General features: G+C 44.1%; 1 protein-coding gene across 2 annotated transcripts; it reads right to left on the reverse strand.

The window, feature by feature from the left end:
- Positions 1-818: 818 nt before the first annotated feature.
- Positions 819-17,885, reverse strand: RAB14 (RAB14, member RAS oncogene family). Of its 2 annotated transcripts, XM_075716361.1 has the most exons (8): positions 17,833-17,885; positions 9,589-9,647; positions 8,202-8,255; positions 6,489-6,666; positions 5,262-5,328; positions 4,242-4,329; positions 3,901-3,931; positions 819-2,938 (listed from the first exon to the last, which is right to left on the reverse strand). In XM_075716361.1, the coding sequence occupies exons 2-8, from the start codon at positions 9,638-9,640 to the stop codon at positions 2,761-2,763; spliced, it is 648 nt and encodes a 215-aa protein (XP_075572476.1). In that variant the 5' UTR covers positions 9,641-9,647; positions 17,833-17,885; the 3' UTR covers positions 819-2,760. The 2 variants fall into 2 exon arrangements, with proteins under 2 accessions (XP_075572476.1, XP_075572477.1); XM_075716362.1 differs by lacking the exons at positions 8,202-8,255; positions 9,589-9,647.
- Between the last annotated feature and the right edge of the window lie 580 nt (positions 17,886-18,465).

Raw genomic sequence — 18,465 nt, forward strand, 5'->3', positions numbered from 1 at the left:
TACCCAGTGAGGGTATCTCCCTAGGGGTAACTATTCCTGGCTCCTGCTTGTAGCACTCAGCTACTGTCTCGCTCTTCTGAAGCACATGGTGCTGGTCAGTGGTTCTGCAACAACCTTCCAAGCACCTTGCTCTTAATTAGTAGTGGAAGAACCACTTTGTAAAGCCTTCAGGCAGCAGAAAGGAGGCACCACAAATAGCAGCTCTCCCCCAAAGACCACCTCTTCACCCGCCAGCAGGAACTGTGCATGGGGTGATTCTTTCCCAACCCTCCCTGCCACCTCCATAGAGACACGCTTTGACATCATCCCCAGGCATGCCCTTTCTCCTCCCAATTATTAACACAAACCTTTTCTATGCAGCAAGCATCACCTGGCAGCTATGCCCTGTGTCACGGCAATAAATAACACTACCAGCTCTGGCCCGCTACATCTTCAAGAGCAGCTTTGGGCTCTAGCAGTGACCAGCAGCCTCCACTTGTGAAAAGCCTGTGAAGTTATTACCACTGAAACACAAGCGGTTAAAACACAAACAGCATCGCGAAGGCATTCCTTGTGTAATCGCGTTCCTCTTGCACCAGTTTCACAGGATGCTTTTCTCAAGAACCAAAGGCCTGACTGGAGGCAAGCAGCAGCGCCTGCCTGGCGGCTTTTGCAAGCCGGCCGCTGCAGTGGATGGAAAACAGCCTCTGGCTTCCAGAGCCAGCCTGGTTCGACAGCTCCACGGAACAAGCCCCCACAGCAGGGACACCACAAGCAGAGAGGGCCCAGCAAGCAACACCAGCCACTGCCATTTATCTAGATACAGGTACTTTATTTACAAATATTTAGATTAATAGCATTGTTACATCAAATGAGGAGTACAGCAGTCCGAACAACTCCTTTCTGTGACAGAAACAATAAGACCTACTGTAACTTACTCCAGGAGTACAGGTATTGCACCTCAACAAGCTGTAGTCATTAGAACATTGACTTCGTGTCAGCAGCAGGTCCTGGTCCCTGGGCAAACCCTTTGTGGTGCAACCTCAGTCGAAGCAGGGTGTGTTAGCTGTAGGTCTCGAACATACCCATCTACTTCAGAATATTAGTTAAAAAAAACAGACTAACCAGACAAAACAAAGGGACAGCGCACAAGTTACCCAAATCCTATTGTCTGCACATTCCAGTTTTGGCTTTTATTTAACATTGACTGTACAATACTCTGGTACCACTGCTTACTTACAAGTCTGAACATTGTATAGTTTTAGTGTCTAGAGAGGGATTTTAAGACTACTTTGTATTTTAAGTGCTGCAGTAAGACTACAGTTGGACCTTTGATCGTGGTTAAGCACTTACCCCCTTCCATTTTTAAACCATATGTGATGTTTTCCCAGTGAAATACAGCAGGGAAACAGTGAAATGCCAGCCTGACACCGCAGCAAACCCCACATGTAGTTCAGCAACAGCCACACGTGCACAGTCACCACTTGAAATCTCCCCTCCACACAAGCGTTACTGGCTGTGTCACCCCCAAAGGATGTACTCGAAGGCTTGGTGAAAAAGCCCAAGTCTTAAAAGAAACCCTCACATGGGACCATTCACAAAAAAATACAACAGTAGTTAAAAATCCCTAGAGAGCACAGGCATTGTTCCAACTGTCCAGTTCGGCCTCTGACCATTCAAAAAGTTAAAGGTATAAAAGCGCAAGATGTGCGAGAGAACCAGCCTTTGTATACGATGCAAGGCAGGTGGTGAAGCCCAATAACGCAAAACGCTTACAGAAGAGAGAAGCAGGTTAGCACGCTGCCGATCGCACGGAACGGGGATTAAGGAAACAGCATAGGTACAGCACAGTGCAGAGATGGAGAGACAGATTCCACTAGTGTTAGTTGCTGCGGCGGGGTGAGAGCCCCCCCAGCACGACGCCCACTGCCGACACAAGGAGTTAACGCCTACGTTAGTGAACTGCAGCCACGGCTAAGTCTGCGCTAACGGGGCACCGTGGTCACGTATAGGTCATACTGTACAAACTGGGATTTTCTTATATACTGTTCTAATGCCAGTAATCATTTTCTTCATTAAAATCATATACACAGGATGTATTTAACTGTTAGCTCAGTTCCTTCAAATTTTATACATATTTACGTTCTGTTAACAAACGTAAAGGATAAAAAGTGGCCAAAAAAAAAAAAAAAATGACGTAAAGCTCTAAGCACAAGAATGAATGGACTGTTTCCCCGTGCGAGTTGTACACTCCTGCGCCAGCCCACCCCCAAAACACACCACAGGGAATTCTTTCAACAAAAGCACGTTACGGAGCCCCTTGCTACCATCGGAAGTCATTTCACACAAAAAAACTCATCCTTTACTATGGACAGCTCTACACAGTTAGAGGTGGGGAAGAAAGGCCAAAGAACCATAAAATTAAACCGTACAAGACCAAAGCCCTGCAAAAGTGTAAAGTCATGAGTCCAGCATCAGTGCTCAGTTTAAATTATGTAGCGGTGACACTATCACAAGGACAATCAAGGAAGAAGGAAAAAAAAACAAAACAAAAAAAAAAAAACTTCTAGATTTACCATGCAGGAGAGGTTTTATTACTCTACTTGCCTTTGATAACCTGATTACATCTAAGTTGTTTAGCAGTTTAGTACTGTGTTAAACTTGTCTCGGGAGTTTTAATTAAACCCAATAAGATGTACAGAAGACAGGGAAGCAGTCAAAAGCACTGCTTCCAACAGACAGAGGTGAAAGGTCAGAAATGGAGCCACGAAACAGAGGTCACTAGCAGCCACAGCCTTCTCTCTGGGGCTGGGGTTCACTGGTTAGTCGCCCCCCCTGCGGAGCTGATGGTTTGTGCTGTACGCCCGATTCCGCAGCATTCAGATCCAGGCTTCCGTCTTGGATATTCTGGTAGATTTTCTTGGCAGCCTCCAGGAACGCATCCTCAACGTTCTCTCCGCTACGAAGAAGAGCGGCAGGAGTTATTTAGGCTACACTTCAGCAAAGCAATGCCCGCTACGGAGGCAGCTGGCTAGACACCCTCGCTGGGATTTGACGGGTCGCCAAGTAGAAGCAGTTGCTCTACTGCAGTTCTCCTACACGCCAGAGGAGCTTATGGTACTTAAAGCAGACAGACCACGACGTTCCATGACCTATCCTTGCCTTTGATAAGGCAGTTCACTCCCTAGCCGTTAAATCTATTAGGACTAGCCAGGAATTTAAAAAAACAAAACAAAAAAAAAAACCCCACACACCACAAAACACAAAACAACATGAACATGCCAAAACACTGAGTAGCAAAAATAAGCTAAGGTGCTGAGCCACATGCACAGAGCAGTTTTGGAAGAGGCTTAACGATAGGGGAGCTACCATTAATCACCACCTTTTTGTTAAACAGTTCCGTGAGGATGTGCACCAGCTGGAACCGCATTTACTCATGTCACTGGAGGTCCGAGCCCTCACGTCCCGACAGGCTCCCCAGCCGACCACGAGTATGGCGTGGAGATTCCTCTCGGTGGCCGCAGGGACCAGCTGCTCGCTACAGAACTCGCTTACAGCTCGAAACATCCAAGGGAAGGAACGTCTAACTGGGAACCACTCTTACCCACACGTACGCATTCTGTGCTCAAATAATGCCTTAAAACCAAATACATTCATTTGCATTCAGCAAGTCTTTGCCTGAAATGCAGAGAGCACTCTAATTTCCAAGTTACCTTCAAGTCAAAGCTGACATGATTGAAACTGCTATATATACCTTACCCTCTAAGGGAACTCAAAAATGTCTGGGTTTTGTTTTTTCTTTTTTTTTCCACTTGTAAAACCCTACTATACCCAAACCCTACAGCTGTACTTAGTCATAACCAATACATTCCTCTTAAACAGACCACATCTGAATCATTACTCTAGACAAAAGTCACTTACGTTTTCGCACTTGCTTCAAGGAACAATAAACCTGTTCAGAAACAGAGGTTTAGCAGTCAATGCATAATACAGTTCAAACAGCCCTCAGTCACATTGTGACCTTCAGATTACATGCAAGACGCTATTTTAGTACCAAACGGTATTTTATGACTACGTTAAGGCATCAAGACAAGCTGATTTCTAGAACTAAGCACAGTTAAGAGTTAAGCCAGGCACAGCAGACGTTTGTACATATAATTACATTACTTTGGAAGCATAAGCTTGCCGCTATCAATGCTGAGGATTCACTTTAACATCGCCTATCTTGTAGGAAACGTAACAGCTCAAGAGAAAAAACACACCGTTTTCTTCAGCAAATTGTTTGGCTTCTTCATATGTAACATCCCTCTGTGCTTCCAGATCTGCTTTATTTCCTATGAGGATTATCACCTAGTTCAGAAGAGAGAAAATTAGTCAGGGGAAAAAGCTTATTAGCTTTTTCACTACCACCCTCATTATTAACAAGACAAAAAAAAAAACACACAAAAGGAAATATGCAGAAAAGTTTAACTGCAAAAGCCATGCATCTTCAGGAAAACACCACTCTAGCAGTGCCCCCTCTGTGAAGTCAGGAGCAGCACCTCCGGCTGTCACTTCCAAATATTTTAAGTTGTTCTTATGAGATGAGGTCCTAAAAAGCAGCAGTCCTACCCTTTATTCGCAAGAGTTGTACTCTGAACCACTTCTTGTATTTGTTTAATCATCTGCTAATCCAGCCAGAGTCTTTTTTAAAAGTTTTCTTTCATCACAGCAGAGAGTCTTCCCATGAGTTTGGTGCTAAAGTATTTTAGGGGTGTTCAGAAAAAGACTGATGGACAACAGTTTTGTGGTACGGTCAGAGAGACACAGAAGAACCTTCTTCCCCCATCCCTCCAGAAGACCTGGTCAGCTTTTGCCGAAGATCCAATTTGCATTCCCATCTAAGATGAGACGGCATTCACCTCATTACTACCACAAAGCGAGAAGAAGTGGTAACAAAAGTTAAGGTTTGTCCAGTTAATCACAATTTTGTCTCCAACCGCTGAAAACAGGTCCCTGAGGGGTGAGTAGCACAACGAGACTGTTAGAAGAAACCACTGCTTTCCCCGCACAGAAGCCTACGCTTTTGCTCCAGTCGCAGTAAGGAAGAGAGTCACTGGTGCACTGCAAAATGGGGACACATCAGGGAAACTGGGAGCTAAGTAGTTCAGAAAACACAGGCAGCTTATTTAAGAGAACACTGCTAGATGTTAAGAGAAGCTGCAGATGCTTTGGCCTAAGCCTTCCACCTCTTGCTTAGGGATAACCAATCTTGCTCTCAAGCTAAATAAAGTCCAACTTACAGTATTTGGATTGGTGAGGTTCCTTGCATCTGTCAGCCAGCTGCTTAAGTGATTATACGTACTTCTTCTGCAAAGAATCAAGCAAGCACAGTTTTAGCTGTGGTCTTTTTTAAAAATATGTAAGTGCCAACAGCACAGTCAGCATCCATTAAACACGCTAACATCTGCCATCCCTATTCTTCTCCCCAACCTCAAGACAAAGCAGCAGCACTTTCTTTGGACTCAAGACCACGGCTTCAACAAGTCAACTTTAAACCCACAGAGCAGCAATTACAGCACAGGTTGGAAAGACAGACCCATTCACACTTCTAGGATGTGGTAGTTTTACTGTCTTCACAAAGACAACGTTTACATTGTTGTTAACTGTAAAGAAAACATTAAAGGATTTCCTGTCAAATACTCTTACAGAAGACTGTACAGTAGAATAGCACTTCGGTAACAAACAGTGTGTAAGATTATTTATGTTGTACTCAAGATTTAAGCAAACAGGATATATACCTCTATATGCAGGGGGAAAAAAAAAAAAAAAAAAGAGGTGCTTAAAGAATATGAAGACCAGCCCCAGAGGAAGATGGGAAACACATGAAAGCAAAAGTATTTCGTGTTGCATATCTGATTAATTATCCTTTTAGCAGCATCTTTAGTTTTCACCTATAAAAGGAAGAGAAGATAGCTTCTATGCACCCTCGTTTTGTTGGCTGACGAGCCCGTGAAGAGTCAGACTTCCCCAGCGCTCTCATCTATACAGAGTCTGTTAGGCACGTTTATACAGCCCACGGCCACAGAGGTAATATTCTGTCCTGTGTCTGCTCTAAGAATATTCCTGCCAGTTAAGCAGCAGTATCCATTGCCTCCCGGGATGGAGAAAAATCCGCATACTGAAGAGTAGATTTTAAGGACAAAGTCAGTTCCTTAAACAACTTCACCACAGGCAGTCAAGGCCTGAAATGGCAAGATCCTCAGGTCTGTCAGCAGTGAAGTTTTCCAAGAAAAGCAGCTCACGTAATTCCCTGTTTCATTTTCAGCTCTTTAAATACTTAAAAGTATTTAGACAAAGAAGTGTGGCAAGCTTCACACAACAGGACACAAATCCAGACAGAGACAGCCCTTTAAATCTCAGTCAAGGGGACAGACAAGACAGTACATAGAAGGCTGTGGCATCCCAACAGCTCGTCAAGCACCCAGAGCTACGACACGAGATGCACCAGTCAACAAACAGCGCCTTACCTGGTGATGTCGTAGACCATGAGAGCTCCTGCTGCGCCTCTGTAGTAGCTTCGTGTGACAGCCCTGAATCTCTCTTGTCCTGCTGTATCCCAGATTTGTAGCTTAATTTTTTGGCCACTAACTTCAATTATTCTTGTGCCAAATTCAACACCAATTGTGTGGGGACAGTCCGCCATAACTGTCGTGAAAAATAAGAGCAAAGATCAGGTCTTTCCAGTACAATGTCTCCTTGCTACAAAGGTATTACTATCACCAGTTTTCAGTTATCTTTACTAGATATTCAGTCTCCAAGAAAGCATTTTTACAGCTACAGTACCCAAACTGTATCACTTAACCAGAAATAAAATGAAGTATTTCCTGAACTGTTCTTACTTTTTAAAACAGCTATAAAATTCCTTGCCTTCTCTGATACATGTACCCCGATGCTGGTTGGCCATATATACCAGAAGGTATCAAGTCAGCTGATTCTCAGTCTATCCTTGGATAAATGGTTAGCTATTATAATGCAGTAGGAAAAGATAACTTTTAGGGAATTACCAAGACAGAGCTAAACATCTGTAAAACAGCTTCAGTATCCAAGTTGTTTCAGACAGGGTAACAGCATGACTGTCCACAGGAAAAAGCCAGTTCCGTAGCTATCAACACAGCAAATCAAAACCAAAAAGGCATCTTTCTAGTTATAATAAAGATGAGCTTATTAAGATGTGTTTAAGAACAATCAAGAGATACAGAAAGGATGGGTACGTATTCAAGCTATCTGCAGTTAGTGACAGCCTTGCAGTAGCAGTGTTTGGTACGTTAGTTTGTTCAGTTGTACTGCTTTGGCTTAACACGGACAAGCTAAGGACAAGACACAGCCCCATCAAGAATCTGACCGCATACAAAGTAGCATCTAAACAATTGACTGATACTGGATTTTAATTAAAAGCAACAGTTTAAAATCCTATTTCTAGATTCCTAGAACGCAGGAATATTTTAAACTGTAGCTCCTACCCACTTATTGCCGCATCTCAAGTTGCGCACGGTAAAGACTAACTTTGCACGAATAAATACCTACGGACTTATCCACTGACTGTGAGCTTCACAGAAAGTTGTAAGAGCTAATAGCTGCTGCAAACTCCAGTATGACACACATTAAGAAGAACTGAAGCTAGTTCTTAATTAGTCATGACAGCATATGTGAAAAAACATTACAGTCGAGACAGTCTGCTGTAAGCCTTAAACACCACCACACAGGGCAGTCCAAGTGTCATGAGCCACAGCAGCTACAGAGTCTGTGCTACTTAAGGCTGCAAACAAAGGGTCAAAGAACAATAAATCCTTTTTTCCTTTTTGAAGTGCTTAAAAGCACTAAAAAAACCTCCAACTGCTTGTGTTCAAGCTACACCAATACCAAAAACGCAAAAATTTCAGACAAGAAATTTCACTTTGTTTCATATCAAAATTCCCTGGAAAAGCTGTAAAAACAGGCATGGTCTTTCCGCTCATCACAGGTAGGACTGACTGAAGCAGCAGTTCTGCCATTATTACACCAACATTTTGTTTCTACATCTGCAAGAGTAGAGTCAAAACAAAAATCTGACCAAGTACAATACAAACCCATACAGATTAAAGACAGGCACCACATCAAGCTCATGCATGATGGAAGCAAAAAGGCAGGAAAGAGGGATGAAGGTACCAGTTAGAATAAATATTGTGAATTGAAATACTCACACTTCTTTTCTGTAAATTGATGAAGCAAACAGGACTTTCCTACACCCATGTCCCCTGTTACAGAAAGAATAGTTAAAGCTGACACTACGTCATTGTTGTAACAAGCACATTTTCTTCATCCAACACAACAAATGGTACAGAAGCAGGCAGCCACTCCCTTCTCGGGTCTAGTGGGCAGTGTTCTATACCTGGCTAGAGTCCTTTAAATTATCAACTTTCCCACTATAGTTTTGGTAACAGGTACAGGGTTGCAAGCAAGGGGTGGAGCAGAAAACTCAAAAGAGAAGTTAATACGTATTACTGATTTTACAACTGTATTTCACAAGGTTATGAGAAGCAGACCTGTAAGAAACTGAAATGTAAAATACACCTTTTGAGTGTTTGTCCTGCTCCTGTTTTACTTGCAATTACTGGTAAGGACACCAAAAATACTGACAATCAACCAGAACACACCAAGAAATTGCTTCATTTCCACTGATCCACTTACACAATGCCAATAGTGAGAAATAGCAAAGTCTTTTAAGAAACAACTTTTCCACAGGCTGAGGCTGTCACAGCAGCCTGACTTACAAGCCATTACAATAAGATTGCAGATCAGTTACACCTACACAAGATCATTAAGAATTAAATAATTCACAGCAAGACTAGTTCTTCCAGGATAGTAATAAATGCAATCAAGCCCCTGCATCTACACAGACAAGGAAGCAACATTTAAACACAAAAATATAGCCTGACAGAAGTTTATAAGCCTGTCTAAAGCAATGGATTCCAGTCAGTACTTGTGCCTTCAACACAGATTCTAAAACCTTCTAAAATGATGCAGCGGCAGTCAAAGTGCTAAAGTAAACCTGCATCAACGTAACATCCCAGGTGTGGCAGCTCCCATTACAGTTTTTCCCCATTTCCAATGGATTTAGCAATTTTTCTAAATATAAACTTGATTTAGGGAGAAAGGGACCACATGCACATGTTTTTAGAATGCCTTTTTTTTCCTAGTGCTGTGCAGAGGGCTAAGCATTATGGCCTTAACAGTGAAGATATTCAAGAATACTGAGGTATGTATGTCAAGAGGAGCAGTTATTTTTAACCAGAACTCAATACAGGCACTGGTACTTGCCCTCACTCCCAGTTCACTTGCCACCAATCCCACAGTTCTGATTCTGTGGCACACAAAGGCACATACCTTTCTATCATCAGCTGCTAAAGCTTTAGAGCAAGCGTGGTGATCTGTGGGGGACTGGGGCTGGACAAGTAACTACCGAAAGAATCGCTACTAGATAGCGAGTAGCACGCAACAGAAGTCAACAACAGTGCAGCCACAAGGTTTGTAGGCAGGCTGTCATGCATATACATTGACATAAACAGGTATGTGCCCAGTGATACTTACCAATAATGATGTACTTAAAGATGTAGGAATAGTTGTAAGGTGCAGTTGCCATTGTGGCACTAAAACAAAAAATAGAACACATCAGAACTGCTACTTGTTCACCAAACTCAACCCAATTCATCCAATTTAGTTCATATAAGCAAACAAAATCCCCTTCCCCTTCCTCTCCCGCCCCAACTACCCTTTCACTCACAGTTCAAGTTTCTGCATACTTCCCCACAGTCACTGAATTAGTGCCAGAGACATTCATCATAACTCCCGTATCATTTGCTCTGAACCCGTCAGTTAAGGCCTCTAAGTAGAAACATGCTCTGTGTAGTATTGATACACATTCAGTTTTATGCAGAAAGACTCCAAGCTGTTGAAAACCTCCAATAGGTTCTTGCTTTGTACAGAGTCACAGAGTGGACCAGCAGTTGCTAGCCAAATAGCTGATACATGAACTGAAAATAAAATCTGACTCCAAAACAAAAATCTGAAGAGGTTTAACAAAACCAGCAATTTGGAACTATTACCTCACACTTTTGAGACTTGCAACAGGAACAAAGGAAACAGCGCAGCTTGCATCAAACAGCTAGGAAGTACTTAAAAAGACAGCACAAGAATGCTGCAGCAGTCATAACTGGGGTCTGGACTGCTACATATCCATGTTAGAAAAGCAGTACAAGCCACAAATCAGATGTTCAGGAAGTTAGTTAACATCTCTGTGGCTTTGTCAGCATAGCAGCATTACAGCAAGGTTTAGCAGTTTCTCTCTCTTTCCACCCCACACTACCCGCCTTAAATATACCTCACTGATCTGGTAAGCCTTACTCACCAATCTATGGTCTAGAGTGGCTCTAAGTGATAAGCAAAGTTATATCAGGGTAAGTACTTCTTCCAGTATTCCAGAGTTTTCCTAGATGTAGGAGGAATTAGAACCAGCTTCAGCTGTGTAAGCCTGCAATGGGTAATAGCTGACTTACCAACTAATACATCAGTTAACCAGGATTACGAGTCTATACAGCCCAGATATTGCCACTTAACATAAAGGATGCAAAATGCCTGCTTTTGTCCCAGGTTTTAAGTTAAACTAGATGCAGTGTCATCAGTTAAGCAAGCGGAAAATTTCTACTAGGAGTTCACCATTTCCTTTCCTGCTCCTGCACAGCAGATAGCCAGCCATTAGAAAAGCATGGTACTTTGTAAAAAGACCACTGCTTTAGCCTGGGAAGATTTTAATTCAGTCATGTGTCATCCACATGACAAACGAAACCAGCACTGTAAAGTAATAAAAACGCAGGGAAGCTTACAAGCTTGCAACTTTTTCAAAAGCAAATTATAGTTTCCTCAGCCACAATGAATCCAGAACAGTGAACTGTAGTCATGAGAAAGAAGGTGACTGACAACAAATCTCATTCACAGTACACAGCCAACAGCCACCGCTTCACACAGCAGAGGTTTAAAGCAAACGCTCTTATCTAGACCTTGGAGGGGGAACGACTCCAGCAGGCAGTTAAGAAGGGTTTACTGTGTGCCAGTCACTGATCTGCACCTTGCCTTTCCTTCACACTTGGCTCACGATAAGGAAACTCTCAAGTCCTTCTATCCCAAGCAGTACGCAAAGCATCTACGCTAAGTCCTATATATATACACACACTGTTCTATTAAACCAAATTTAATCCAAGATAGTACACAAAAGACAATTTTGGACAGTAATTCTTGTACGTGTTGGCAAGATGGAATTCCACATCAAGTGCTGCACAGGTTCCAAGAACAGTAATTTCAATCAAGAAAATTTCAGAGGAAACTCTTCTGCCGTAGCAGAGGGAAATCACATGCAGCCATCCCATGCCACCTTTGTCCTCCTCGGTCTCTGGCAAATAACCCTCGGTGGACAGACCACTTCTTACCCAGTACAGCGATAAGAATTCACATCCATGACTCAAAAATGCACTGCCCTTTACCAAACAAGCCAGCAACTTATTTCCTGGAAGATTCCAGAGTTATAGTATCAACTTCAATACATGCACTGATTATTTTCAACGCCAGCAAATAGATACAAGTAACTGCTCCATATGGAGTTCAGAATTAATGTGTCATTGTGGAAACATCCAATATTTCAGATTTTCTGAACACATCTTCACACATTATGTTCTTCCTCTTCTCCAGCATGCCCCAAGAGCAGTAACATTCAAACTGAGCATCTTGTCATCCAATTCACTTGTTCTTACAGGATACTTAACTTGCCACTTGCTTTCTATGTAAAGCTAGGAAGACTATATTCATGGTTCAATTCAGTTTGACAGCAGACAAGGTTAAACTGGAGGATTACAAGGTATGTAAGTGGAAGTACAAAAAGAAAAGCTGGAAAAGGCCAATTTATATGTGCAAGTACTTCAGGAGGATAGCACAAACTGTACTATTTTCCACAGAAACCAGGTGGGTACTACAACCTGAGAAAGAAAGGCAAAAACTCTGCGAGCGCGAACATGGATCTAGTTTGAAAGATCTATGGTGGCATTCTGAGGATGGTAGTTGCTAGTAACTTATACCTTTTTAAAAAAAAAAAATCAGCATTATAAACTCCCAGATAGGGAGCCACTTGTGTGGCCATGAAATCTGTCCTGCAGAAACCTAGGCGACCCTCTCTTCCTTTGCAATAGGGGTTGGCTAAGGAATGCTAAGTACTCAGAAATACTCCAAGAAGTTTCACGTTTCCGAGCACATGACTACAATATTCCTGCATATAAGAAGCAAGAGGAACACGCCTTACTGTCCAAGCTCATAAGCAGCATCGCTGGAAGGTGAGGAAAACATTTCTTTTTTTAAAGAATGGACAAACTGGGAACTCTATGCAGGTTATCTCAATTTGAAATGAGTCTCAGCTAGAATCTTTACTGCTAAATATACACCTCTGTTTATTTGACAGACTGTTTGTGCTTGCTAAGATATGTCAATTTTCATTATGCTCTTTAAGTAAAGAAGCCTAACTATGCTATTTCAATATAAAAGAAACCATCACTGCTTCATAACATATGCATCAAAATCAGTTCCCACTTCAAAATGAGAGCGAGAAAACCAAATTCTGTGCTTGGCAACAAAGTCTGCTAAGAAATGGGTGGGAAGGGAGGACTAACTTCAAGCCACATCTCGTTGCTAAAGCCTCACCCTCATTCTTACAGCGACATTAGGCCCTTAAAGGTGAGGGATACCACACCCCACTGTGTACAGCCAGACCTAGCATGCTTGCTCCACAGCTTAAAGAAACGGATTATTAATAGAAATATCGACATATAAATTCATTCATACGATGAGTCTAGATCTTCTCTCAAGTCCCAGAGAGCTGCTGGAGAAGTTATTATATCTGACAGACATACATACTGAAAGCTTGCAGAAATGCAGATATGAGTTTAAACACAATTTCTGGAGTTAAACTGGGAAAAAAAAAAAAGCAACACTTTGGTCTTACATTTATTCCAAGGGTCATGTTACAGAAAAGATTCTGAAATACTCCAAATTATTACTAAAGACTGGGAATCTTTTCTGAAGAACATATGACTTCTTAAAAAAAAAAACCAAACAACAAAATAACAAACTTTTAAACACTCAAATTCCAGTAAGGATAAGCAGGAATCCAAACTGTACTCAGATCTTGGAATAAAACTGATATTCCAGAAGGACTCTGTGCTAAAGGGGAAAAACAAATGCAACAAATTAAACACAGAAGCCATGGCGAGAGTTCAGCCTTAGAAAACTTACAATCTCAGCATTTACTACAGATGAAAGAAGGAAGTCCAGACAAGAACAGTGCGCAACAGGACTCAGTAAACACAAAAAAGACTAGCTACACGTTAATAGCATCAGCCATCTGTAGAAACTGGAGTTCTGCCTCCACTTCACAGCCCTCTGTTCCAGACACGTGGATCTTAATGATCCCAATATGGGGGTTTGGGGTTTTCCTCTTCGGAGAGCAGGGGGGCAAGAACTGCAGGACTGAGAAAGTTCCATGTAAGTACACACAACTTACCTTCAGCCTCTGCTGACATTATACAATATGACGTGAAAGTTAACCAACCATGAATTTACTGTTAGCAGAAAGTAAAAGTAGTTTAGCTTGGAAGCTGGGAAAGTCTGCCAACTTAGAACAAGTTTTAGCTCCCTTTTCAGAGGTAACGCTTCCCCAGAGTTTAGAGCATTATTCCAGGATGGCAACTAGCCAGAGGATCGTGCTTCCCTATACACAGATTGCTGCTAGTTTCCAAGCCTGTACAATTAATTACTGTATTACAGTTAGGATTAGAAATTTTACGGTGAACAGTGTCACCGTAATCCATTTTCCATATATCAACTTCTCCCTTAGAGGCTTCCTTTTATTTATAAAAAGTTAAATATGACCTTAATGAGATCCTAGTGACACCTACACTTCCTCCTCTAATCAACAAGCACTACACAGGTATTCTGACATCTCACTGAAGCCTTATTTCAAGCATCAGCATACATCTGTACAAACTGAGATAAGGTTGTTCTAGGCGCACTGCCGTAACATTCTTTATCAGAGTAACATAACTGTAAATATCGTATCCATACCGGCTTTCGTGGGACCCATGCAGTTCCTTCTAGCTCAACTCAAGGACACAATCAATTTTAACTCTCCGCTGGATACCATTTGTGTAGAGAAATTTCATAGCTTTATGCTCACCAAGAGGCAGGTATGTTATCAGAAGAGACTAGAACCTGTATGCACAGGTTTTAATAGACACCGCATGTGGTTAATACCATCAGCTGGCCAATCCACGCAGAGATGATACCGCTGAAAACAGCTATCAGCTTCAAACTCAGGACTGGCTAATTATTACAGGTTCCCCTTAAAAACATACCACTCTGCAGCCAGAGGACCACTGTTTAGTTAGTCTGAAGCAAGAGGCATTTTGTATGTCATCTGGCCATCCAGGTGTTCTTTCGGTCATTCCTCAAGGATATGCAACAGGAAAGGATCTCACAGTTGAAGTCCAGTTCCCTTCTATAAAAGGTAATGCCATCATATCATTCCTTTCATAAACTGAAACAACTTTTAAAGAGCTGTTAGTGTTTTCATTTGGAAGAAAATATTAGTTGCATGCAAAGGGAACTGTATCCAACCAGTAACAACTATTATTTAGAACAGCCTCTAAATCTCCACACAAAATGCATAGGTAGTTATGCTCCTTCCCAGGGCACAATCTTCCTTCTCTTCCCTGCATATGTACTTAGATGTTAATTAACAGTGAACATTGAGAAGAGATCAGTAAGGGAAGGAAGAACTGGGGAGATGCAGAATTCATAATTGCACTCTTCCCCTGATGAAGACTTTTGTCACACACACGGAACAAGGCAGTCTAACTGCAATCTTGCTTTAGAAGGCTGCTAGAAATACAGTCTGTAATTGCTTCAATTGTGGTCTTCTGTAAAATCACACCATAGTGGAAGGTAATAACAGTTTTGTTATCAATTAATACACCCAAGCGGTGAATTCCCATAAGTCTGTTGTCCACAGCAAGCTATGAAGACCATCAGAATTAAAATTCATTGTGGTTCTATGACTTCCACAAGCCAAGGACATTTAGGTATTCCTAAACATATAAACATCTCTGCCCTCTTTAAGATGATGGCCCCACAGCCTCCCTGGTCTCATTTATTTATTTTCGCATGCTCGTCTTTAAAAAGCCCTCTTCTGAGGCTGATGCCCGAGAAGTCTCGTTAGGAGCCTGCTAGCAGCCCTGTACTTTCTCATCTACCTGACAACAGTACTTGTTGCCGGCCAGTTCCTCACTCATTCTTCAGCTCTTCTAGAGTCATCCTCTCTAGCTTTCCCCATTTGGATTTCATTAAAGCATCTGATTAGCACAAGACAGTGAGTTTGGCTGGACTGATCTTTGATCAGACAGTAACCCAGCAAGCTTCTTATGATCTGCTGCTTAAGATCACTTTGCATTTCCTTCTTATTTCCATGTCCAGTTATTCTTTCTCTGAAAGCACGCGAGGCCTGCATGCTACTGGGCTCAGACTAACAAGCTTGCAGCTGTGCAGAGCCCTGTTTCAAGCTGTTCCTGAAGCAATGCATTTGCTATATTCTTTAATCATGTAAAAGACCATAACTCAGCCTGAGGCCTAGTAAGTATTTCTAAAGACTTCACAGGCCTTCACTTCTCCTCCTATATGAGAACTTTGACTTTACTTACTTTTAAATCAAGGCTATATATCATACTATCTTTACTTTTTGATCTTCCCAATCCAGTCATACACACATTGTGCTGGTTATCCTTTTAATGGTTTCACATCCTGCTCCATCAAGTTCCTCCATTTTGTTTCCTAAACTTCCTACATTTCTATGCACACACCTCATTTCTTACTAACCACACCCTAGCACCGTAGCTAAATTAAATATTGCATACCTGTCCTCATCAGTAAGGGTACTTTCTCCGATGTCCATTCTCTCAGCCATAGTTCTTTATCCATTTGAATATCCTCATTTATGCTATTTTCCTCTTCCTATAAAAGAGTGTAACCTGTAGCACATATCTGCGTTCGCAGCAGGAGAAGCCAGTTCCAGAGATATCAGGTAAATTTAGGGACAGTATATACAGAAACTGGAAGTTTTGTTGTCAGTCTACCAAGTCAGAACAACATGCAACTGTCTGGGGTCATCGCCTTGGAAAACACAAGAAGTCACAAACCCATTTTAGAACAAAATTAAGTCAGGTCTACCTCCTTTGTTGCAGAAAGGTACAGTAAAATCAGAAACAATCATTAAGCAGGTTCCATTAGATGCACAGGAATAAGCAAGTAATTTTAAAAGATCTATTTACATTTTAAATCCTAGTACCTCCAGCATAACAGGTTTGTCTCAAACTTCTGTCCTTGATAGGAGCTTTTTTTTTTTGTTATTCATAAAATGGAGAAGGAAAATAGGAGCTTCTTCCTTCCACTCAGATTTATGACATTTTCAAATCTCTGCAGGAAGCTAACAAATTCCCTTTTTAATCCACATTAAACTATGTGATATTTAGTTATTAAGTCCCCCAGGGTTGAGATTTTCTTCCCATTCCTGAGCAATGCCCAAGCACAAGAGGCTCTCAATCCAAATCATGACAGAAATCAATCCCCAAAACAACACATTCCATGGGATAACATCTGGCTACTGGAAAAGTCAGACTTCTGACTTGGGGTTTCAAATGATTTAGGATATAGACAACCTGAGTAAGCCTTGCTCACAAAGGAGTGCTTTTACCTCAGTGGAAAAATGCCATACAGCAACATAGAACCACGCTGTTTCAAAGACCTAGAAAGCAAAGTCCACATCAAGTAACCTCCAGAGCAATGGAGCCATTGCCAGAGACCCCAATGCAAGCCTTTTCCTGGCTTTACTGCAATTGTAATCCAGTACAATTTTAATTCAAGACAAAGCTATCCACAGATGTTATTGAAACCTTAACAGTGTACTGCAAACAGGCGATAGACAACTAGGTTAAAAGAACAGAACTTCGTTCTTCTGCCTAGACCAAATAAGCACTGACAAAAGAAAACAGAGAACAAGCGTAGAATACTTTTGTCGCTTTCTCAAGCGGGAACTGGCATTCCCCTCAGAGCTCGTAAGTTATTTTTCTGTCGAAGCTCACGACAGCAGGGGTCAACGTAAGAATCAACAGCACAGGCAACACCACACATCGGCCACACACACGGTAGAATACAGACATGCAGTAAACACCCTATGTGCAACTGCCACAATTAGTAAGGGGCACGTATATATATACACACCGCATGTGCGGGAGTACTTGATGGTGGGGTGTTACACAGGGAGTGTGCAGTGCAGAGGAGGAACGGGAGGCGGTGGCGACAAACAGTGCAGCAGCGGCCTAGCTCCTGCCCAGCCAGCCTCACCCTCCCCGGCCCCAGGCGGACCAGCGGCCCCCTCCCCTTGCTGCCCGCCGCCGGCAGCGGGGGCGGCCGGACCCGCCGAGGCGAGGGCCCAGCCCGCACCGCCCTCGGAGGTGGGCAGCGGCGCGCTGACGGGGAGCGCGGCCCCGACCAGGCCCCGGCTCCGGGCATCAGCAGGAAGCGTCGCCACCCGGGCCGGGTGGCGGCCGGGAGCCCGCCCCGGTGTGCCGGGGAGAGGGCGGCGCCCCCGCTCGAGTTGGAGCCCGCCGGCGGCCGGGCACCGCCGCGGGGCCTAGGGCTCCAGGCCCGGCCGGGCGGAGGGGCGGCCCCTCCCCGGCTCCTCCGTACCTGGGCTCGGGGAGCGGGTGGCTGTGCAGCGTGGCTCTGTCGGCGGCAGCCCGGTTTCCCCCTCCCCCGCTGCGGGCACTGCAGCGCTCTGCTTCAGGCTGGGCAACGGCCGGGCCGGGTCTCCGCCTCTCTCCGGGGCTCCCTCAGGCTCGGCTCCGCTGGCTCCACTGCGCCCCCATCACCCCCCTTCCCCAAGATGGCGGCGCCCCTCGCACGGGGTTTCCCCTCCCACTCTCGACGGGCGCCGGGGCCGCACAAAGGTGGGCGCGAGAGGCCGGGCCGGAACCAATCGCGGAGGCCGCGCGCCGCAGACGCCCCGCCCCCCCCCGGCCGGCCTGCGGGGCGGGGCCGGGAAGGGCGGGGAAGGAGGGGCGGGGCGCGAGGCGGCCGCGCGCCGGGGAGGGGCGGGCGGGAAAGCGGCGGGGCGGGGCGCGCGCGCCCGCCCCCTCAAGCGGCGCCTCCCCCCTCACCCCGCGCGCGATCGCTCCTCAGGGCGGCCCCGGGCGCTCCCAGGCGGAGGGCGGGGCGGGGGGACGGACGGACGGACGGACGGACGGACGGACGGACGGACGGACGGACGGACGGACGGACGGACGGACGCACGCACGCGTAGGCGGGGTGAAGGCGTTAGCA

The sequence above is a fragment of the Pelecanus crispus genome, chromosome 9, assembly GCF_030463565.1.
Source record: "Pelecanus crispus isolate bPelCri1 chromosome 9, bPelCri1.pri, whole genome shotgun sequence".
Lineage (NCBI taxonomy): Eukaryota > Metazoa > Chordata > Aves > Pelecaniformes > Pelecanidae > Pelecanus > Pelecanus crispus.

Coding starts and splice junctions, on each gene's coding strand:
- RAB14 (XM_075716361.1), bottom strand. CDS start 9,640: ATGGCAACTGCACCTTACAACTATTCCTACATCTTTAAGTACATCATT. Junction 6,667..8,201: donor TCAATTTACAGAAAAGAAGT/GTGAGTATTTCA, acceptor TTTTCACGACAG/TTATGGCGGACTGTCCCCAC. Junction 2,939..3,900: donor CTTGAAGCAAGTGCGAAAAC/GTAAGTGACTTT, acceptor TCTTCTTCGTAG/CGGAGAGAACGTTGAGGATG.